Source organism: Salvia splendens, chromosome 1 (assembly GCF_004379255.2).
Source record: "Salvia splendens isolate huo1 chromosome 1, SspV2, whole genome shotgun sequence".
In the NCBI taxonomy this organism is placed as follows: Eukaryota; Viridiplantae; Streptophyta; class Magnoliopsida; order Lamiales; family Lamiaceae; genus Salvia; species Salvia splendens.
The window spans coordinates 16,963,824-16,987,958 of NC_056032.1; the positions used below are offsets into that span (position 1 = coordinate 16,963,824).

Consider the following 24,135-nt stretch of genomic DNA (forward strand, 5'->3'; position numbering starts at 1 on the left):
GCGTACGAAGGCGCGGCCGACATGTTCGACGAGTACCTTCACATTGGCGAGTCGACAGCCGTCGAGTGTCTGCGAAATTTTTGCGCGGGCGTGAGAGCGATATTCGGGGAGCGGTATCTTCGGAGTCCGAGCCCCGAAGACTGCCAGAGGCTGATAGATATGCATGGGTCGGTGCACGGGTTCCCTGGGATGTTGGGCAGCATAGATTGTATGCATTGGGAGTGGATGAACTGCCCCGCCGCCTGGAAGGGGATGTACACTACCGACTTCAAAGCCAAGCATCCCACGATGATCCTTGAAGCTGTAGCTGACTACCGGATGTGGATATGGCATGCTTATTTTGGAGTCGCCGGGTCGAACAACGACATCAACGTTCTCCAGTCGTCGACCATGTTCAACGCTCAGTGCAATGGCGTTGGTCCCGCCATCAGTTTCGTCGCCAACGGCAACCAGCACAATATGGGATACTATTTGGCGGATGGGATATACCCAAACTTGCCCGTCTTTGTGAAGACAATCAAGCATCCGCTCGGACAAAAGAAGTCATACTTTGCGAGCCGTCAGGAAGCAGCACGCAAGGATGTGGAGTGGGCATTTGGTGTGCTCCAGAGTCGATGGGCGGTAGTAAAGGGTCCTGCACGGCAGTGGTATATTCCCAACATCGGCGATGTCATGTACGCATGTATCATAATGCACAACATGATTGTCGAAAATGAAGCTGCGGAACTGCAGTGGACCAATGAAGATGATACGGGTGCAGGTCCAAGTCACGGCGTGGCCACCGCGAATGTGAATATGGGGGTACCTCATGGAGAGGTTGAGCGGATGCGTGCATTTGCCGACATGCGGCAAACAGATGCCCATGTTCGACTTCAGCACGATATTATCGAAGAGGTTTGGACACGGAGGGGTTGACGTTGATGTTATTACTTTTTTTGTTTTATTACTATGTAATTTTTTTTTTCAAATCATGTATGTTTTTTTAATGAAGTTGATAATTTTTCCCGTTCGTGTTCGTGTTGAAATTTTATTTCCGTAAACGTAAATTGGTTTATTTGTGAATTTGTGATTTTTTTATTATTGCGGGAAGTCCTAGTGGGAAGGGCGATGGGAAGGGCGGATTGTGAAGGGTATGTCCTAGTGACGTGGCAGTGGGATGGGAAGTCCTAGTGACGTGGCAGAAGGTGTTTTTGGGAAGTCCTAGTGGATGTCCGAGTGGGACATCCGCCCACTGGATATGCTCTAAAAGGTTTTTCCATTTTTAGTAATGAGTCATCTTGGTTGGGACAAACTGGAAAGGAAAGTGGGTCATCTTCAATGGGAAAAGGGAGCACATTTTATTTACTCCCGATTCGGTACAAAAATGAGCACACGTGACGTGCCTATGGATGCTCCGCATCAAACCACATACCCGTTGGAGGCATTCGGAAGGACAATCACAAGAGCTATGACAAGGAATATGCAAGGAGGCATATCTGTGTTCGTTATTAGGGAGATGTTCGAAAAGGAAGAAGCATGGCATGAGGGAACCAATCTAGCGACTCTTAAAATCGAGGTTGAGCCTGGGGCAGAAGATGTTACTCGACCGAGTGGCTCGGATGAGCACAATTCACCCGACCAAGTCGCGGTTTTTGGTGAGCTGCGCATGCCACTCGGTCGACTGGTGCAGATGCAAGAACCCCACTCGACCGAGCAAGGGCTACTGGAAAATGGTGCGAGACGACCACTCGACCGTGTGGGGGATACCCACTCAACCGAGTGAGGAGGCCAGGCACGAGACAGATAGGCTACTCAGCCAAGTGAAGGAGGCTGGGCGCGAGACAAATAGGCTCACTCAACCAAGTAGCTTTCCACAGCTAGCCGCTTGGCCGAGTCACGTGCACTTCCAGTTCCAAAAATTATCTTTTTGATATCACTTTTTGAGACTTGCTCAGATTTAAATTTTTTTCATGAAAGACAGAACTATTACTTTGGCTCGTTCATTTCCCTTCAAATATGTGTCGTGATGAACAATTATTTTCCACGTACTTTAAAGGCTTCACTTGAGGGAATACAACAAAAATGAAAGAATCAAGTGCAACTGAAGTGACGGTTCTCCTTCTCATTAAAAAAACATAAATAACTCTTATACCCTAGGGGTATTTTGGTCCAAAAAATCTTAAAGAGTACAAAAGCCCTTCCAATGATATTATATCAATGTACATGAACGTCTGATGATATAATTAAAGATAAGGACCTCGGATGATATTAATGCAATGTCCATGGACAAAAATGTAGTCTTCCCTACATTATTCTCTTTGTTACTTTACTTTCCATCTACTTTAACTATTTATTATTATCATTTTTCCAAAATAAATGTGAAAAAGAAATGTGTCAATATTAATGGAACGGAGCGAGTATCATATAGTGTTGGGTTTAAAAATTGATCTGTTGTTAGAAATTAACATCAATTTTAAAATTTGTGCTCTTTCAAAAGTAATGGGAATTCTTAGAATTCCATCGTTTTTTTAAAAGGATAGTGATTTAGAGACATAAGAGCATCCACAACGGCAAGCAGGACGGCGTCCGTCCGTGCCAGCGGCACCGAGACGCTGTCCGCCGCTGCGCTCGCGCAGCTGGCACGGCGCTGCTCGATGCATCTAGCACGTCCGTGCCAGTGAGCAGGTGACGTGGCAGCGTGTGATTGGCCAACGGCTATTTAAATTATTATTTTTTTAAAAAAATTGAATTTTAATTAAAAAATTCGATTAAAAATAAAAACAAATATTTTCCCACTTCTCAAAAAATTATATCCGTTTTCTACCCACTTTTAATTTATTTTTCAATTTTTTTCCCCAAAAATACACAATTTCATCTATAAATACACTCACTTCCACCCCAAAAATTCACACCACACTACACAATTATCATCCCAATTCTCTCATTTCCATTCTCAATTCTCGTCCAATCTTTCATTCACTCTTACTCTTACAACAAAAAAATGTCCGACCACGACGATCACGACCGAGCTTCCACGGTTGGAACCCCGATTGGTTCAGTTCACAACCGTTTCCTAGTCCAGAAATGGAATATTCGGCCCCTCCTCAAACCCAAGGTTCGGAAGTTCCGGGTGGCTACCGGCCTTACCCGATCGACGACAAAGATGCCCCCGAAGGGCAATACGGGTGGACACCCGAGCCTAGAGCGAGGTCGAGCGGCCCCTCCCAAACTCGGACTCCTCCTACTCGCGGTCTCCGCACACCGTATACTCCGGCGGAGATGGAGCAATTCAAAGCGTTCTTGTCAATCTCTGAAGATCCGGAGATTGGCACGAACCAATCGAGCGTAACGAGAGTATGGTGCGCAACTCCATATACAGAGCCATCGAAGAAATCCAAAAGTTCCAGGGGTATTACCTCCAGGAAGAGCGGTCAGCGGGGAGCGGCCGGAGCGAGGTCGACATCATCAGTTCCGCCTTGTCGACCTACCAATCCATGAACTACAAGCCGTTCAAGTACCTCAACATTTGGCAGGTGACGCGGTCGCATCCGAAGTATAGGGGAGGCGTAACATCCTCCTCTAGCGGCTCCTCCAAACTGTCAAGGTCGGTATCCCTATCCGACACCGGTTCCGAAGACGTGGCTAGCCAACTTGCCGGAGCTAACTTGGGTAGCCCCGACGCCGGCCCGAGCGGTTCCCAACGCCGACCACAAGAAAGGAAGAAGGCGGTGGCCAACCGCCGTCGCGCCGCGACTTTATCCGCCCCCAATCCCGAACCCGCTCCATCTCCCTATGTGCCACCTCAACCCCCCACCAACTCGTTGTGGGGGGTTTTGGCCCAACTCAATTTGGCCGATAGGTCAAATATGACCCCCGATCAACTTCGATCGCATGTGGCGATGATACGGGGTCTACAAAGAATGTTGGGGGTAGTGTTGCCCACGGTTCAAAAACCGGCGGTTCCGGTTCGGAACCGCCGGTTCCGGTTTTGTCGAAGGTGGAACCGGAACCGAACCGTGAGGCTATTTCACGGTTCCGGTTCCGGTTCAAAAACCGGCGGTTCCGGTTCCGGTCCGGAACCGCCGGTTTTTTCGGCGGTTTAGGCGGTTCCGGTTCGGAACCGGCGGTTTCGCGGTTCGGTTTTTTTTTTTTTTGTTTTTTTTTTTGAATTTGAAATTTGGATTTATATAACAAATTGGAACAAGACAATGTATAATTCAAATAGAAATACGACGAATAAGGAGAAAATGATATCAATTTTATTGAGTTTGAGTTGTAACGGACAACGATACATTACAATTTACAATACATATACATAATACATCTACATGACTACAACTACAAGTATACAACATACAACAATGTAATATAATAAGAGTAGCACTTGCGTAATTAAATGGAAGCACGATAGCACAAATGAGAAATTGGAGACAAAGAGAGAGAATTGAGAGATTGAAGAGAGAAACTCTTATGGAAGAATTCGAATTTGAAAAAAAAAATTTGAATATTCGGAAAACCGGCGGTTTTGGCGGAAAACCGCCGGAACCGCCGGTTTCCGGGCAAAACCGCCGGTTTTCACGGTTAACCGCCGGTTAACCGCCAAAAAACCGCCGAAACCGGCTGGTTTTGCAGCTGAAAAGCTGCCGCCGTCGGCCCCATCCCCGATGCCTTGATATACGCGCCCGAACCGGCGGTTCCGCCGGTTAACCGCCGGTTCCGAACCGTCCCGAACCGCCGGTTCGGTGACGGTTCCGGTTCGGAATATCTTGAACCTGAACCGGACCGCGACCCGAATTGCGACGGTTCCGGTTCGGGAAAATTGCCACGGTTCCGGTTCGGAACCGGAACCGCCGGTTACGGTTCGACGGTTAACCGCCGGAATCGGAACCGGTGGGCATCTCTAGTTGGGGGTATGCCGGATGATGATTAGTCTTCACCGGGGGCATTTTTAAGCTTAAATTGTGTAATTTTTATTTTTTAGTAGTTTAATTATGTATTTTTCATTTTTTAGGATTTTAATTATGTAATTTTTATTTTTTATGAATTTAATTATGTAATTTTTAATTTTATTGCAATTTGTAATATTATTCCGGGTATTTTTAATGAATTTTAATTTTGTGGAAATGTTTTTATTTAAATTGAATAATAGAATGGTGGGACCCTTGTGCTCGTCCTTGCGGAAGAGCACGGATGTGGGTGTTGTACTCTTGCCTAAGAGCAGACAGAAAAAGTAGGGTCGGACCCACATCTGTGCTCGTTGGCAAGAGGACGGATGTGGATGCTCTAATGTCTCTATGCCATATTACCTTTATGTCATGTTGCCTAAAATGCCCTAATATTAATTTTATAAGCTTCTTTGGAAAGAGAGGTCAAATTAAGGCTATTCCATGATTTTAGTTTGTTTGCTTTGTGATTTAATAGTCTCCAGATTTAGATGGTTTGTTTGTGGATTATATAATATTAAGTCAATTTAATAGTTATTCTATACTTTTCGTATCATTTCTATTTTTTTAATAATTTTATTTGTATACTCGAAATATTTGCGCATGCTTTCGCCTTAAGTTCTAAAATTTTAAAAATAAAATAAATTAAAATTTTTTAAAGTAAAGAATTATAATAAAAATTTATACTATTAAAAATTAAAATCATAAATTCAATTATTATTAATATACCGTATATCAAATTTTAATTTATTTTGTGTTATAGTGAATTGAGCTAAGAACTCTAATATTTAAAAAAAGAAAAAATATGAACTATAAGTTCAAATATTAAATAGGTGAATTAAGAATATGTGATTATTTTTTTTTATCAAGGTTCACTGTAATATTCTAAAAAGTAAGAATTTAAAGTAATACTAAAAATTTTGAAACAAAGAACGAAAAAACAAAATTAAGGAATTTTTTAAATCAAAATTCGTAAACTCAATTAGTTTGATAGGATATGATAATGACCTATAAATGATATTACAAGATAACGACCTAAAAATGATTACATGATAATGACCTAATCATATTATAGCATGATTAAAACTTTATCATGATTCAAATTTAAATAATAGTAAATACTAATATAGTAGAGTTCCTTTTTGCAACTTTCTTCCAAATAATTTATGAAATATTATTTCAACTTTCTAGTTAAAATTTTAAATATCACCAGTATTTGGGGAAGTAAAGATAAAATTAAAATTATTAAATTCTTAAAATGAAAATGATAAACTCAATTAGTATTAATATACTATATACTGTATCAAATTTTATTATGTTGCGAGTTACAGCAAACTAAGCTAATAACTCAAACATTTTAGAAAAAAAAGAGTTTTTTAATTTGTTGCATGTTCTAGCAAACTAAGATAATAACTCTAACATTTTAGAAAAAAAGAAAATCAAAATTTAATTTGTTTCATGTTATAGTAAATTGAGCTAAGAACACTAATATTTAGAAAGAAGACAACGAAGCGCAACTCAGTTGGTAAGACATTCCCCTCCAACCAATAGATCGGGTTCGAGTTATCACTGGAGTAGATGAGGAACTATTGTTGATCCTCTTTAAAAAAACCCAAAAAAAAAAACAAAAAAACACTAATATTTATAAAGAATAAGAGAAAACATTAACTTTTAAGTTTTAAAATATTAAATAGATGGGTAAAAAATATGTGATTATATATATTTCTTTATCAATATTTAATGTAATTTCTAGAAATTAATGAATAAAGTATAAGAGAGAAAAGAAAAAAATTATGAATAAATTTCCATAAATAAAAATGATAACTACTCCTTCCTCCGTCCATGAAATATTGTCCAAGTTTAATTCGGCACGGGTTGTAAGAAATGTGAATAAAAGTGAGTTAAAAAAGTTAGTGGAATGAGGTACCCACATTTATATATAGTTTTATAATAGAATGTGAGTGTAAAGAGTTAGTGTAAAGTGGAATCCATTTATCAAAAATAGAAGAAAAGCAAACTGGACAACCTTTCACGGATGGACCAAAATGACAAAACTGGACAATATTTTAAGGACGGAGGGGTACTAATTTCAGTGAACAGACCAAAATGAACGTGACCAAAAGAGGGAGTATTTTTTATAAAATTATTAAAGCATTTGAATTTTTAAAATTGTTAAATTTTTCTTATACTTTTCTTTTTTATGTTTCAAACACATTACAAAAATTTTAAGTGAACTACTTTAAAAAGGTTATAAAAGTGTCGGACAAATTTGGGTCCCACTTCTCTAATATCCATATATCTTCTATTTATATATATATATATATATATATGGTTGTCTTATATACAAAACAATCTAAAGTGTATAACCTAGAACTACATTTCATCCATTGGATGAGGAAAAATGATGGTCAAGATCAAATTTCATACATAATCACAATGCATCGGTTATAACCACCCCACTAATCTTGTTTTCAATCCAAATTTGGCATTGGTTCTACATTTAAGAATTGTTCTATCTTGATCACAACCCTATATATATATATATATATATATATATATATATATATATATATATATATTATAGGAAAATGATCAATACAAAACTTGATCTCAATACAAAATCCAGACCAAATCCTGACGATGAGATTTGACAATCTAATGGTCAATAATTAAACAAAAACACGGAGGGTCATTGTAAAGCAGTTTTAGGTCATATTATAAACTTTGGGTTTGAGGTCATGCTAATATCATTTCATGTCATCCTTACTATAATGACATAAAAATAAGCTTACAATGACCTAAAAATGACTTTTGTATGCTTGGTTCTGCATTTTTGTATTAAGAATGGTTTTACATAGATCAAAACCCTATATATATATATATTCCATAATTAAAGCCATCTTTTATTTAAGAGCACAATTAATACTTCATTATGCACATAGCCGATTTTTAAGATGTAGGGCCAAATAGGTATAAATACAACAAGCCGAATTTTAAGATGTAGGGCCAAATAGGTATAAATACAACATAAATTTAATTAAAAATAAAATTCAATATATAATTACTATTTGAACCTCATTATGGCATTATCATTATATCTCTAAATCATTTCTCTTTTTAAAATTTCAAATATGGCCTCAAACTTTATGGTCTTTTAAAATTTCAAATATGGCTATCACATGGGAAATCGGGATTATTGAGTCTGGTCTTTGTAAAAAAAAGGTAGAATTTCAATGTTTTGGAATCAATTTTAAAGTTTATGCGTAAAACAATAATAAAAAGAGAATAGTTGGGCTGGGCACTCTAAAATGTAGTAGTAGCAAGTAACTTTGATTAAAATCCAAATTAACCGTATCTTAATGGGCTTTATTGGGTCTATTGACTTGATTTATAACTTAGTACTATATGGTTTCTTAAGTCCAAAAATTCCTTATTATCCATTGTATAATTTATAAATTCGTAATTAAAAAACTCCATTTTCTAATCTTGGAGTCTTGGACAGTTTGAATTCCCAATTAATGTAAATACATGAACTTTGAATTTTTTTAATTTTTCCCATTAAAAATTTTTAGCAAAATTAAAACTGATGTTGAGTACACTTAGGAGTCGTTTGGTTCACTAGATGGTTAACATTTTCCTGTCATACTAGATGGGAACTTGGGCCAAGATGGGGGTAACATAACTAATGTTTGGTTATTATATTGGCATGTAGATAAAAAGCCCATCTGATGTTTGGTAGGAATTGTGTACGTGGGTTTACACCGACATAAGAGACGCATATATAAACAATTGCAGCCTTTTTTAGACCTAACCCAAATTATTTTCATTTCGTTCCCTCTCCACGCTAAAATTTGGGTGCTTTCACACTTTGGCGCCGTCGGAGACCTCAACGTTCGGTGGCGATTGGTCATCGATAAATCACTGCAAGTATTATCGAGCCTAAACTATAGATAGATGAGGTATGTGGTAGATTTTAGATTTTGAAGATGGTCGTCCCCTTTAATTACACGAATGAGGGGGCTTTAGATATTTTGTGAATCATCATCTGTGCCTCTCGTGTTACAAGATGTTATCTACATTTTGTTGTTGTGTCGGATTTGTTTGCATCGTATATTATTTTGCCGTGCCATTGGGTAGCCGAAAATATATCCTATTATGCGAGAGGAATATGAACGAAATGCTCTTATGTTACTGTCAATATTGTACTGCCAAATATTGCTCCTATTTTACTATATATCTATGTATCTGATTTGCTTTGGTCCTTTCGTAGACAGTGACAAACCATCGACAATTTTCACCTTCAGTTCCTTCAGCTAATTTAAGCCAAGGCACTCAAGGTTAGTCCGTTATCATCCATCCCCGCTCAGCTCTACATTCCCCACTAATTTTTGTGCCAGTCCGGTTAACAAATTAACTTGAACAAGTATTATATATTTATTCTCTTATTATAGGAAGCAACCAATATCGAAGAACCAGCTACCGCAAGTGTGACAGAGCAAGACGGAGTTGGTCAGACCGTGAAGATGTTGCTCTTATTGGTGCACTGACGGAGTTGGTGGCTCAAGGATGGAAATCTGATAATGGATTCCGTTCAGGGTATTAGAAGAAGCTCGAGCATTGGTTGAAGACAGACTTCCCCAACACTGATCTAAAGGTTAGCCCGCACATCACTTCTAAGATATCAGCATGGAAGAAGAACTACTACTCACTTGCCCAGATCCTCGAGAGGAGCGGTGTTGGTTTTAACGAACATGGTGATTTCAGAATTCATTGTGACGACGGCCAATGGGATCAGATTGTTAGAGTAAGGACATCCTCTACCTATCTTTGTTAATCTAATTTTTCGATGCAATCCACTTATAGCTCTAATTATACCATATTGTACTAATACCTGCTCACTGAAATTCGATGTAGCAAGATAAGAATGCAAGGTGCATGCGATGGAAGTCTTGGCCATATTGGTATGATTGGAAATACATCTTCGGGAAGGACAAGGCTTCAGGTGGAGGTGCTGAGGGTGTGTCTGAGGCTGACAAGAACTTTGTGCAAGAAGAACTCACTGGTGATCCAGAGGGGTATGGTGATTATCATGTGTTTTTGGATGAGATACTATCTGATGAACCATTCCACCCAACAGTAGCAGCTGAGCCTGGAGAAGGAAGTACTTCCCGAAGCCAACAGGAAAATCCTCCACCAAAAAAATGCAGTCATAAGCGCAAGGGAAGTGATGAGGGTGATGGCTTGCTGAAACTTCTAAGTAAGCTCCATGCCGAGACGAATTCTCATCTGGATACACTGTCCTCACGCATTGGATATGACATGGACCTCGGCAAAGCAAGACAGGAAATCTTTCGTCACCTTGACAACATGCCGGAGCTGTCAGATGCACAAAAATATGATGTATGTGACATCATCGGGAAGGAAAACTCACGCTTGGAGATCTTTATGGGTTTGCCCGATGCCAAAAAACCTGGCTATGTGATACGAGTCATGGAGAAGGAACACCTCATCTGATGTCTAGTCTGATCTTTTTTGGCGATGCATTGCGTTATTTGGATATCGTTTTGGCTTCATCTCGACAGTCATGGAGACATTTTGGCTATGGCTTTTTTGACAGCAATGCTTCTATATATATATATATATTTGAACTTAAAACTCTATGTAGCTATAGTATTTGATATGTCTATTAAGATGGATAATAGCTGACTATGTACTTATACATGCGCACAACTATTTTGGTGTTGGTGAATTGCTTGTTAATGTAATAGATGTTGCATTTTGAATTGATGGCAACAAAGATTTCTAATGCATATTAGTTCATTAGCTATTTTACATCACCTTACACAATATAGTGAAGGGTCGTTTGGTTGTACTGATTGGCCTTGATAGGGCCGCCTATCGGAGGTATATCAGCCGTTTGGTTGTACTGATATACTATCTCGCGACCCGGTAAACCAATCAAGATCCGGATGAAATTTAAGATTGCTACCTGCATTTCACCTATAACACTGTCCAGGTCCTCCCCTCCGATATTGCTCAATCTCGCGAAGCCCGTTTGGTGAAATTCGGCCAAGTCACAATTATACCCCTTCACTCCACCGTGTGCTGTATGTCCAGATATAATGGTTGCTTAACTGTGGTGCAACTTGATATTTCCAGCAATTCATTTTCATTTTCACTTACATATGGTACAATGGATATTCATACATTTATGACGAGCTTATTTTCATTTTCTTGTTCGAATAAAACCAATTTCTTTTAATGATTGGCTTTATTCAGAAGGCGACATTCTGTCAAATTCCATAATACTATATTATTGATGACAAAATGGATTTATCTTCCAAATTACGACAAATTTGTAAGCCCTTGTGATTTTTAATATTCAATTTATCACCTCAAACTATCATTTTATGATGCAAAAGAATCATTTTATCATCCAAAAATCTAAAACTATCATTATTAAACAAAAATATCTTTTTATCATTTGAAACTATCATTTTATCCCCTCAAAGTATCATTTTATGATGCAAAAGTATCATTTTATCATCCAAAAATCTAAAACTATCATTATTAAACAAAAGTAATATTTTATCATTTGAAACTATCATTTTATCCCCCTCAAAGTATCATTTTATGATGCAAAAGTATCATTTTATCATCCAAAAATCTAAAACTATCATTATTAAATAAAAGTATCATTTTATCATTTGAAACTATCATTTTATCCCATCAAAGTATCATTTTATGATGCAAAGTATCATTTTATGATGCAAAAGTATCATTTTATCATCCAAAAATCTAAAACTATCATTATTAAACAAAAATATCATTTTATCATTTGAAACTATCAATTTATCCCCTCAAAGTATCATTTTATAATGCAAAAATATCATTTTATCATCCAAAAATCTAAAACTATCATTATTAAACAAAAGTATTATTTTATCATTTGAAACTATCATTTTATCCCCTCAAAGTATCATTTTATGATGCAAAAGTATCATTTTATCATTCAAAAATCTAAAACTATCATTATTAAACAAAAGTATCATTTTATCATTTGAAACTATCATTTTATCCCCCTCAAAGTATCATTTTATGATGCAAAAGTATCATTTTATCATCCAAAATCTAAAACTATCATTATTAAACAAAAGTATCATTTTATCATTTGAAACTATCATTTTATCCCCCTCAAAGTATCATTTTATGATGCAAAAGTATCATTTTATCATCCAAAAATCTAAAACTATCATTATTAAACAAAATTATCATTTGAAACTATCATTTTATCCCCTCAAAGTATCATTTTATGATGCAAAAGTATCATTTTATCATCCAAAAATCTAAAACTATCATTATTAAACAAAAGTATCATTCTTGGGGTCTGCCCCACAGTAGCTTCATCCTCAAGCCTTTAATAACTAGTTTGTTAGCAAGTTCCTCAGCTGCTTTCTCAACACCTTCTCGTGTCGTGTAAGTCACGAAAGCACAGACCCTCTGGAGAACCATCTAGACAGACACAATTTCTCCATGTGCATAGAAGTTGTTCCTTAGATCCTGCTCGGTAATCCTAGCATCAAGCCTTCCCACATAGAGGGTTCTAATGCTCTCATCATCGGGAGGCTCCAAAGAAGGCATCTCCCCAGCCTTGCTCAATTGCTTCATTGCCACTGGATCATTCACTCTGCAATTGTATGCAACAAGACAGCAACATACTGAGTATATTATGAGAAGATAAACTAAGCATAGACTAATGCATTGAGTTGGGGAAAAGAGGAACAGAAACAGAGAGTACAAAGAATGAGAGAAGTAGACACTAATATATGTACACCGAGAGAATTCAATTAAACAGAGAAGTAGACACTAATATATGTACATCATTTTATGATGCAAAAGTATCATTTTATCATCCAAAAATCTAACACTATCATTATTAAATAAAAGTATCATTTTATCATTTGAAACTATCATTTTATCCCCTCAAAGTATCATTTTATGATGCAAAAGTATCATTTTATCATCCAAAAATCTAAAACTATCATTATTAAACAAAAGTATCATTTTATCATTTGAAACTATCATTTTATCCCCTCAAAGTATCATTTTATAATGCAAAAGTATCATTTTATCATCCAAAAATCTAAAACTATCATTATTAAACAAAAGTATCATTTTATCATTTGAAACTATCATTTTATACCCTCAGAGTATCATTTTATGATGCAAAAGTATCATTTTATCATCCAAAAATCTAAAACTATCATTATTAAACAAAAGTATCAATTTATCATTTGAAACTATCATTTTATCCCCTTAAAGTATCATTTTATGATGCAAAAGTATCATTTTATCATCCAAAATCTAAAACTATCATTATTAAACAAAAGTATCATTTTATCATTTGAAACTATCATTTTATCCCCTTAAAGTATCATTTTATGATGCAAAAGTATCATTTTATATTCCAAAAATCTAAAACTATCATTATTAAACAAAAGTATCATTTTATCATGTGAAACTATCATTTTATCCCCTCAAAGTATCATTTTATGATGCAAAAGTATCATTTTATCATCCAAAAATCTAAAACTATCATTATTAAACAAAAGTATCATTCTTGGGGTCTGCCCCACAGTAGCTTCATCCTCAAGCCTTTAATAACTAGTTTGTTAGCAAGTTCCTCAGCTGCTTTCTCAACACCTTCTCGTGTCGTGTAAGTCACGAAAGCACAGACCCTCTGGAGAACCATCTAGACAGACACAATTTCTCCATGTGCATAGAAGTTGTTCCTTAGATCCTGCTCGGTAATCCTAGCATCAAGCCCTCCCACATAGAGGGTTCTAATGCTCTCATCATCGGGAGGCTCCAAAGAAGGCATCTCCCCAGCCTTGCTCAATTGCTTCATTGCCACTGGATCATTCACTCTGCAATTGTATGCAACAAGACAGCAACATACTGAGTATATTATGAGAAGATAAACTAAGCATAGACTAATGCATTGAGTTGGGGAAAAGAGGAACAGAAACAGAGAGTACAAAGAATGAGAGAAGTAGACACTAATATATGTACACCGAGAGAATTCAATTAAACAGAGAAGTAGACACTAATATATGTACATCATTTTATGATGCAAAAGTATCATTTTATCATCCAAAAATCTAACACTATCATTATTAAATAAAAGTATCATTTTATCATTTGAAACTATCATTTTATCCCCTCAAAGTATCATTTTATGATGCAAAAGTATCATTTTATCATCCAAAAATCTAAAACTATCATTATTAAACAAAAGTATCATTTTATCATTTGAAACTATCATTTTATCCCCTCAAAGTATCATTTTATAATGCAAAAGTATCATTTTATCATCCAAAAATCTAAAACTATCATTATTAAACAAAAGTATCATTTTATCATTTGAAACTATCATTTTATACCCTCAGAGTATCATTTTATGATGCAAAAGTATCATTTTATCATCCAAAAATCTAAAACTATCATTATTAAACAAAAGTATCAATTTATCATTTGAAACTATCATTTTATCCCCTTAAAGTATCATTTTATGATGCAAAAGTATCATTTTATCATCCAAAAATCTAAAACTATCATTATTAAACAAAAGTATCATTTTATCATTTGAAACTATCATTTTATCCCCTTAAAGTATCATTTTATGATGCAAAAGTATCATTTTATATTCCAAAAATCTAAAACTATCATTATTAAACAAAAGTATCATTTTATCATGTGAAACTATCATTTTATCCCCTCAAAGTATCATTTTATGATGCAAAAGTATCATTTTATCATCCAAAAATCTAAAACTATCATTATTAAACAAAAGTATCATTCTTGGGGTCTGCCCCACAGTAGCTTCATCCTCAAGCCTTTAATAACTAGTTTGTTAGCAAGTTCCTCAGCTGCTTTCTCAACACCTTCTCGTGTCGTGTAAGTCACGAAAGCACAGACCCTCTGGAGAACCATCTAGACAGACACAATTTCTCCATGTGCATAGAAGTTGTTCCTTAGATCCTGCTCGGTAATCCTAGCATCAAGCCCTCCCACATAGAGGGTTCTAATGCTCTCATCATCGGGAGGCTCCAAAGAAGGCATCTCCCCAGCCTTGCTCAATTGCTTCATTGCCACTGGATCATTCACTCTGCAATTGTATGCAACAAGACAGCAACATACTGAGTATATTATGAGAAGATAAACTAAGCATAGACTAATGCATTGAGTTGGGGAAAAGAGGAACAGAAACAGAGAGTACAAAGAATGAGAGAAGTAGACACTAATATATGTACACCGAGAGAATTCAATTAAACAGAGAAGTAGACACTAATATATGTACATCATTTTATGATGCAAAAGTATCATTTTATCATCCAAAAATCTAACACTATCATTATTAAATAAAAGTATCATTTTATCATTTGAAACTATCATTTTATCCCCTCAAAGTATCATTTTATGATGCAAAAGTATCATTTTATCATCCAAAAATCTAAAACTATCATTATTAAACAAAAGTATCATTTTATCATTTGAAACTATCATTTTATCCCCTCAAAGTATCATTTTATAATGCAAAAGTATCATTTTATCATCCAAAAATCTAAAACTATCATTATTAAACAAAAGTATCATTTTATCATTTGAAACTATCATTTTATACCCTCAGAGTATCATTTTATGATGCAAAAGTATCATTTTATCATCCAAAAATCTAAAACTATCATTATTAAACAAAAGTATCAATTTATCATTTGAAACTATCATTTTATCCCCTTAAAGTATCATTTTATGATGCAAAAGTATCATTTTATCATCCAAAAATCTAAAACTATCATTATTAAACAAAAGTATCATTTTATCATTTGAAACTATCATTTTATCCCCTTAAAGTATCATTTTATGATGCAAAAGTATCATTTTATATTCCAAAAATCTAAAACTATCATTATTAAACAAAAGTATCATTTTATCATGTGAAACTATCATTTTATCCCCTCAAAGTATCATTTTATGATGCAAAAGTATCATTTTATCATCCAAAAATCTAAAACTATCATTATTAAACAAAAGTATCATTTTATCATTTGAAACTATCATTTTATCCCCTCAAAGTATCATTTTATGATGTAAAAGTATCATTTTATATTCCAAAAATCTAAAACTGTCATTATTAAACAAAAATATCATTTTATCATGTGAAACTATCATTTTATCCCCTCAAAGTATCATTTTATGATGCAAAAGTATCATTTTATCATCCAAAAATCTAAAACTATCATTATTAAACAAAAGTATCATTTTATCATTTGAAACTATCATTTTATCCCCTCAAAGTATCATTTTATGATGCAAAAGTATCAATTTCTCATCCAAAAATTTAAAACTATCATTATTAAACAAAATTATTATTTTATCATTTGAAACTATCATTTTATCCCCTCAAAGTATCATTTTATGATGCAAAAGTATCATTTTAACATCCAAAAATCTAAAACTATCATTATTAAACAAAAGTATTATTTTATCATTTGAAACTATCATTTTTCCCCCCAAAGTATCATTTTATGATGCAAAAGTATCATTTTATCATTCAAAAATCTAAAACTATCATTATTAAACAAAAGTATTATTTTATCATTTGAAACTATCATTTTATCCCCTCAAAGTATCATTTTATGATGCAAAAGTATCATTTTATCATCCAAAAATCTATAACTATCATTATTTAACAAAAGTATCATTTTATCATTTGAAACTATCATTTTGATGCAAAAGTATCATTTTATCATCCAAAAATCTAAAACTATCATTATTAAACAAAAGTATTATTTTATCATTTGAAACTATCATTTTATCCCCTCAAAGTATCATTTTATGATGTAAAAGTATCATTTTAACATCCAAAAATCTAAAACTATCATTATTAAACAAAAGTATCTAGACAGTGGAACATCAAGTTTGATTTTTGTATGCGGAATACCCTTTGGTGTCTAAAGGAAACTTGGTAATCTCCTAAACTAATGGATCTAATCTTCTTTGGGACGGATGGAGTAAGAAAGAGAAAGGAAAAAGATAGTGGTAGTAGTATTAATGAATTGCGGGATCCATATTATTAGTGGTGTGTAATTATTTAAAAACTTTCTATATTTAGACTTAGTCTAATTTTGGAGAACGACCCAAAATGGTAAAACTAGTCAATTTTTTTTAGACGGGGAGAGTATTATTTATTAAATGAGTCCTGTACATAATTGATATTGGTAAAGGTAAATAAGGTAATTATAATACATTCACTTCTCATAGAAAGCTAAGTATTTCTTCCATGGCTTTTAGTTATAGTAATAAGTTAATGGATTGATTATATAAAATAAAATATTCTTTTGCTAGCGCACAATTTTGTGCAAACAATATTTTCAAATATAAACAATTCTTATTCAAAACATAGTTAACCTACAATCACCAACAAAATTACAAAACATGCTTACGACAAAGAACTTTGGCAGGTTCATTAATCAATACGAACAACCAGATGTTCACAACATCATGCGAACTTTATTTTATTGTAGTTCCAACCGCTCAAACTACTAACAAGTTCCATTTTCATGTCTAACATATATTAAATTAAGAGTAAAGGTCAATTTTAGCCCTAAATATATGCTTAAAATACGAATTTGGTCCAAAACATTCACTTTTTGAAAAATAGATCCATAATATATGAAAACGTTGTCGGTTTGGTCCTAAACATACGAAAATGTTGTCGATTTGGTCCTTTTTTGACAATTCCATCAATTTTCTGACTATTAGCCGTGAATTAGCCAAATTTTTGACCATATTAGTAATTAATTAAAATTAAAAAAATTCTAAAATAAAATCTCTGTCACATCTTTCTTTCCTCTCCCCCTATCTATCCGGCAACACCCAATTCATCACTCTCCTTCATCAATTCTAAAATCCGAGATTTGTAGTTGTAGGTCTAAACCATTAATTCCATCAAATTGCTTCGAACCCCCAACTCTAGTTGTTGATTCTTCGATGGTGTTTCAACGATGTCAACATCCTCCCCCATGATGCAAGGATTCGATAATCCATTCCACGAATTCAGCAGCTCACCCAAACACCTCGCCACCTCCTTCATCGACAGCCTCCTCTCGCTGCACGACCTCACGCATTTCACCGCCACCATATTCCCCTCGCATCCCTGGGCGCCGGAGCCCTAGGATCGTACTCGCTCATGAATTTCCGCTTTCATATCCGCGGAATCGCCCAATCCACCATCAACGGCGGCGAATTCACCATATCCAGCTCTGGCGGTCTGGAGAGCTAATCGAAGGCGATGGGGCCAGGTTGGAGGCGAGGATTGGTGTGGAGGAAGTCGTACAGATTGTCGTTGCTCATGAATTTGACGAGGAGGCGGCGGCCGTGGGAGTTGGTTGAGAAGCCGAGGAGGTTGACGAGGGAGGGGCTGTAAAGGGAGGAGAGGATGTCGATCTCATTGTCGAGGTCGTTGGCGGAGGGCTTCTTGGAGTCGGAGAAGTTGGCAGTGGCTAATTGGAGGTCTTTGTAGGTGAATTCTTGGATTTTGATGGGGTGGGAATGGGAATCGGATGTGGAGATGGAGGAGTCGATTTTGCAGGAGGTACCCCTTTAGAATTGATGAGGGAGGGTGAAGAATTGAGTGTCGCCAGTGAGAGAGGAAGAGGGATGTGAGAAATTCTATTTTAAATTTTTTTAATATTTTAATTTTATTTTATTAAATTATTATGCATTATTATACTAATTAAGTCAAAAAATCGTTAATTGGGTGCTGACCGTCAAAAATTAGCGGTTCCGTCAAATTAGGACCTCGTTAACGATTTCAAATGTTTAGGACCCGATTTTCAAAAAAGTGAATATTTTGGACCAAATTCACATTCTGATTATATGTTTAGGAATAATTTTGGCCTTTACTCTTAAATTAAAATTTTCACTTATAAAATGGAGTAATGATTAAATTATATAGCATTTAATAGGATATCATCGTAAGAGTTGAATTAAGTTGTAGTAGTTTGATAGGTCTAAACCTTTGATGAGAGAGAAGGGGCGGCCGGACCGGAAGTAGGAGGTTTATTCTTGTAATAGAGAGGCCAAATTTTGAATCTAAAGTCTTTAAGTTTTGAATTTATGATAGATTCATGAATGCAGCTACAGCAATTTGATTAAGTCACAGAAACTGAATTGGAGTAGTTCATGATATTATATAGTAGTATATGTGTAGTGCAGAGTATTTATTGTATGCATTGGGCATAATATTTCTGTTATTGGCAATAGAAACTAGCTCTAGTATTAGTGTATTTTAGGATATTTTGGAAATTTGAAATTAAATACTACTAACAATCTTACAAATTCAAATTATGTTAGACTTGGTGTATTTAAAAGTGAAACCATTAGAAATATGGCAATAGAAACTAGCTCTAGTATTAGTGTATTTTAGGATATTTTGGAAATTTGAAATTAAATACTACTAACAATCTTACAAATTCAAATTATGTTAGACTTGGTGTATTTAAAAATCTACAGTAAGACCAATCTCTTTTCAACCATAATCTATTTTCCCTTGTGAAATATGGTGTATATTTTATTTAAGCTACAATAACCTAAGAAGGCCAGCCCTATTTCCAATTACAAACCCACTTCACAAATTTTTATCAGTTTTTATGGAGTATTAAAAAAAATGCAAATATATAGTTTATCATTTATCAATTTTCATATTATTTTCTTTTAATCTGGCGCGAACTTAGGATGATCCTCGACGATGTTGTAGATATTGTAGTACTACTTGAACGCTTTGTGGCGAACTTCGTTCCAACTATGACCGCTATCCCCCACGTCTTTTGACCATTATAGAGCTGGCATGCTTTCACATTTGGAACACATCAGTAGCTATCCGAGTCTATTGCGCATACTCTTACAGTCTTACTAATTAGTATTAGTATCATACATTATGGTAACTTTATCTATGTTTCTACTGAATTGAGTCTATTAATATATGTAGAGAGAGTTAATATAGTATGTAGAGAGAGTTGTGATAAGGAAATAACTAACTTTTTTGCATAATTAAATAGTACTTCGTAAAATATAATAGTTATTTTTAGATATTAATTAGATTATTTTTAGATATTAATTAAGTTTGTAACACACATGTCAGTTTTATGTCGTTTTAATACCCCTCTTATAACTAAAACAATCTTATAATGATATATATTTTAATTCCATTCTTTCAATTTTAATTTAATTGTACATATTTGATTTCTAGTTATACAAATATGTACTACTATGATATAATTATTTATTGATTACTACTATGATCATATAACAAATTACTTAGGGTTTACGTTTCGGATAAATAAGCATAAATGAAAATAATAGAAATAAAATATTGTCACCTTCTAAAATTATATACACTTTGATATATCACTCAAATGTAACATATATATACTCTCCTCCGTTCTAGACTCAAACATGAATCACACAATTATGTATGAAGTTCAAAGCATCCATTCATTCGAGAAACAAATTCATCCAAAATGGCAAATGATTGCAACATAAAACTAATTTGAACCTTAGAGCATCTGCAGCGGTGCTCGCTGGGACGGACGGCGTCCGTGCCGCTGGCGCGGCACCTCCCTGCTCGCCGCTGGCACGGCACTGCTTGATGCATCGAGCTCGTCCGTACCGCTGAGCAGACGACGTGGCGCATTTCTATTTGCCAACGGATTTTCCGTTGGAATTTTTTTAAAATCGAAAATAATACCAAAAACTTTTTAAAAAAATCAGATTCCCAAAAATATAGCCGTTTTTTTTGAATTTTTTTGATTTTTTTATTTTTTAAAACCCCAAAATCATCTATAAATACACACATTCATCATCCATTTTTCACATCAAATTTATCTCTCGTTCATCCTTTTTCATATAACTCATTTACATCTTCCTCTACGTCTTCCTCTCTCACTCAAACTCTCTCTAAAAATGGATTTCACCGATATCATGGCTGAAGCGGAGCGCGAAGAACAAGAATACTATGAACAATATCGTGCCGCCTATGAAGCCTATGTCGCCGCCACCACCCCCACCTCTCATCCTCGACCAACTAGATCAATTCGCCGCTACATACCTCGTGACCGGGAGGGAGCCAACGAAAGGCTCATTGCCGACTATTTTTCCGACCAGCCGCGGTTTCCGGAAGATTACTTTCGGCGCCGTTTTCGCATGTCAAAACGGTTGTTTATGCGTAGTGTCAACACATTGTCCGCCCGTGTTGAATACTTTGAATCAAGTAGAGACGCAACCGGTTGGCAAAGTCTCTCGGCGTTGCAGAAGTGTACTTGTGCCATCCGACAACTTGTTACTGGGCAAACGGCTGACCTCTTCGATGAGTATTTGCATGTGGGTGAGTCAACTAAAATCCTATGCCTAAAAAATTTCTACGAAGGCATTCGTTCTGCTTTCGGTGAGGAATTCCTTCGGGCACCCACCACCTAAGATTGTCAACGACTGCTTCATCTTCACGAACCAGTCCACGATTTTCCCAGTATGCTTGGCAGCATTGACTGCATGCATTGGAAGTGGAAGAATTGTCCGACTGCTTGGAGGGGGCAATACTTAAGCGGCCACAAAGGCAGAGGCCCAACGCTTATCCTTGAAGCGGTCGCCGACTACCGCCTATGGATTTGGCATGCATATTTCGGTGTTGCCGGATCCAACAACGATTTGAACGTGCTCTATTCTTCACCACTCTTCAATGATGTTTTGAATGGTGTAGCACCGGCGATCGACTTCACCGTCAGCGGAAATGCATACCACATGGGTTACTATCTCGCCGATGGTATCTACCCAAGGTGGTCTACTTTCATGAAGACGTTCAGCAATCCGCAAGACCCGAGACGAGTTCTTTTTGCGCAGCGTCAAGAGTCTGCTCGGAAAGACGTCGAAAGAGCTTTTGGGGTCCTTCAAGCCCGATTCAATATTGTGAAGGCCCCGTCACAGCTGTGGTACGTTAAGAATATCGCCGACATCATGTACATGTGTATTATCTTGCACAACAAGATTATAGCTGACGAAGGACCGAGGGCGACTAACTTTTACGACGAGGATGAAGCCGGAAGCTCAACCGCGAGGTCTCCCCCACGCCAAGTGTGCATACGACGGTGGGCGAGAGGATCGAAATAAAACACACAATGCGCGATACCAGAACCCACACTGAGCTACAAGAAGATCTAATGAAACACATTTGGGCAAAATTCGGCCACGAGTAGTGTTTTTTTAATATTATAAATTTAATTATGTAACTTTTTAATTTTTAAGATTTTAATTATGTAATTTTTAATTTTTTAGTAATTTGTAATGATATCGGATATTTTTAATGCATTTTAATATTGTGGAAATGTTTTAGTAATTGAAGTATTTAAATTAAATAATGGAATGGTGGAACCTTTGAGCATGTCCTTGTGGAAGAGTATGTATGTGGGTGTTGTGCTCTTGGGAAGAGCAGAGAGCAAAAAAATAATAAAAGTGAGCCCAGACCCACATTCGTGCTATTTGGCAAGAGTACGGACGTGGATGGGATTAATTATTTAACAACAAATGAAGTGACAGTAGTAATCCAGATTTCGGCCTACTATTTCGCCTGGGTTGTGCTTGACCTGTCACACACGTGGACACAAAATATTAACCCCACAATGCACTTAGAGCATCTCTAGTGGGCGGACATCCCACTAGGACATCCCAAAAACACCTCCTGCCACGTCACTAGGACTTCCCATCCCACTGCCGCGTCACTAGGACATCCCCTCCTATGTCCGCCCTTCCCACTAGGACATCCCGCAATAAAAAAAATCACAATAATTTAATTACGTAAAAACGGAAATATAATTTTGACACGGAATACGGGAAAGCAAAATACGGGCAAAAATACATATTCATAAAACATAAAAATAAGTTGGAAGTGCGGAGTGCACACTTATTTGAATTCGTTATGATTAGACGGAGGTTCGGGGGCAGCGCCCCCGAGAGCGGGGTCCAAGGGGCAGAGCCCCTGGCTGGGGTCGAACTGCAGGTCAGTTTGGAATTTTTTTATTTCCATTAAAGTTACTGTGCAGAAATCTTCATCCGGAAATGGAATTTTCGATAATTGAAGGACCAAATTACAATTTTATAACCCGCCAACAATCAGTTATTTTCGGTTGTGAAATGAAGGGATGCAACGTTTCATCCTAAACCTCTACATAATCCAACATCCCCGGCTCACTCCGTGTTGAAATGAAGTTCAACGAGCCGTATATATAGAGTTTGTTTTTTAAAAAAAAAAAATTAATTTCCGGACGTCCGACCGGGACGTCCGACCCTTGCCACAGTGGCGGACGTCCGCCCGCCCGTCGCCGGGACGTCCGAGGACACCCGACGTCCTCACGGGACGTCCGTATCCGACCTAAACGCCACAATGGCGGACGTCCCGGTCGCCCGTCGCGACGTCCGACCGGATGTCCGACCGGACGTCCGCCATTGGAGATGCTCTTAGACGCCTCTAAAATATTTACACAAAATTAAAGGTACCCAAACTTAAAAAATCAAATGATAGATACATAGGTATTTTAATTTGGGCCATAATTGTATATGTGAAATGCGACTAATATTCAATAATTTTGTTTCATAAAGTACTGAAGAAGGTTGCACGCCGACAAAAGCAAAAAATCCGGTTATGGAGTGTGTTAAATTAAAACTAACCGTCGTTTATCTTTCAGGTATATACTACTATAAGCTAGGTTTGTAGTTGTCAAAGATTAAATAATGGCCAAAACAAAACAAAACAAAAAGAGGTTTGGCAAGTAGGATTTGGGGTTTGGATAGAGAGATTACAAATGACATGACAGCTAGCTTACAGAGAGATCAATAGTCGGTACCTTACCATTATTTCATCTTACATATCTGCCTATGATCACGCCCTTGTCCTACTTTGTTAGGGTCAAATAGTGACGTACACGGTTCAAAAACCTCTGGTCTGTTCAAGAAATATCAAAATTGAAACTTGCCCATATATGGAGGTCTTAGGTGGTTCCCGTTTCGATTTAGGACCATCATAACTAGCCCATATATGGAGGTCTTAGGTGGTTCCCTTTACGGTTTCGGACAGTCGATTTTGGGGGGTTCTAGGTCGACC

General features: G+C 36.2%; 1 protein-coding gene across 1 annotated transcript; it reads right to left on the reverse strand.

Moving 5' to 3' along the window:
- Positions 1 to 12,434: 12,434 nt before the first annotated feature.
- LOC121808938 lies at positions 12,435 to 18,126 on the reverse strand. Its single transcript, XM_042209518.1, has 4 exons — positions 17,957 to 18,126; positions 14,926 to 15,090; positions 13,685 to 13,849; positions 12,435 to 12,609 (listed from the first exon to the last, which is right to left on the reverse strand). The coding sequence occupies exons 1-4, from the start codon at positions 18,124 to 18,126 to the stop codon at positions 12,435 to 12,437; spliced, it is 675 nt and encodes a 224-aa protein (XP_042065452.1).
- Positions 18,127 to 24,135: the final 6,009 nt, after the last annotated feature.

What these genes read in the sequence shown, in the direction of transcription:
- LOC121808938 (XM_042209518.1), bottom strand. Translation starts at nt 18,126, where the DNA reads ATGGTGGCGGTGAAATGCGTGAGGTCGTGCAGCGAGAGGAGGCTGTCG. An exon ending in TCGAAGAATCAACAACTAGA is followed by an intron (nt 15,091 to 17,956) that starts GTTGGGGGTTCG and finishes ATACAATTGCAG; the next exon opens with AGTGAATGATCCAGTGGCAA. An exon ending in TATGCACATGGAGAAATTGT is followed by an intron (nt 13,850 to 14,925) that starts GTCTGTCTAGAT and finishes ATACAATTGCAG; the next exon opens with AGTGAATGATCCAGTGGCAA.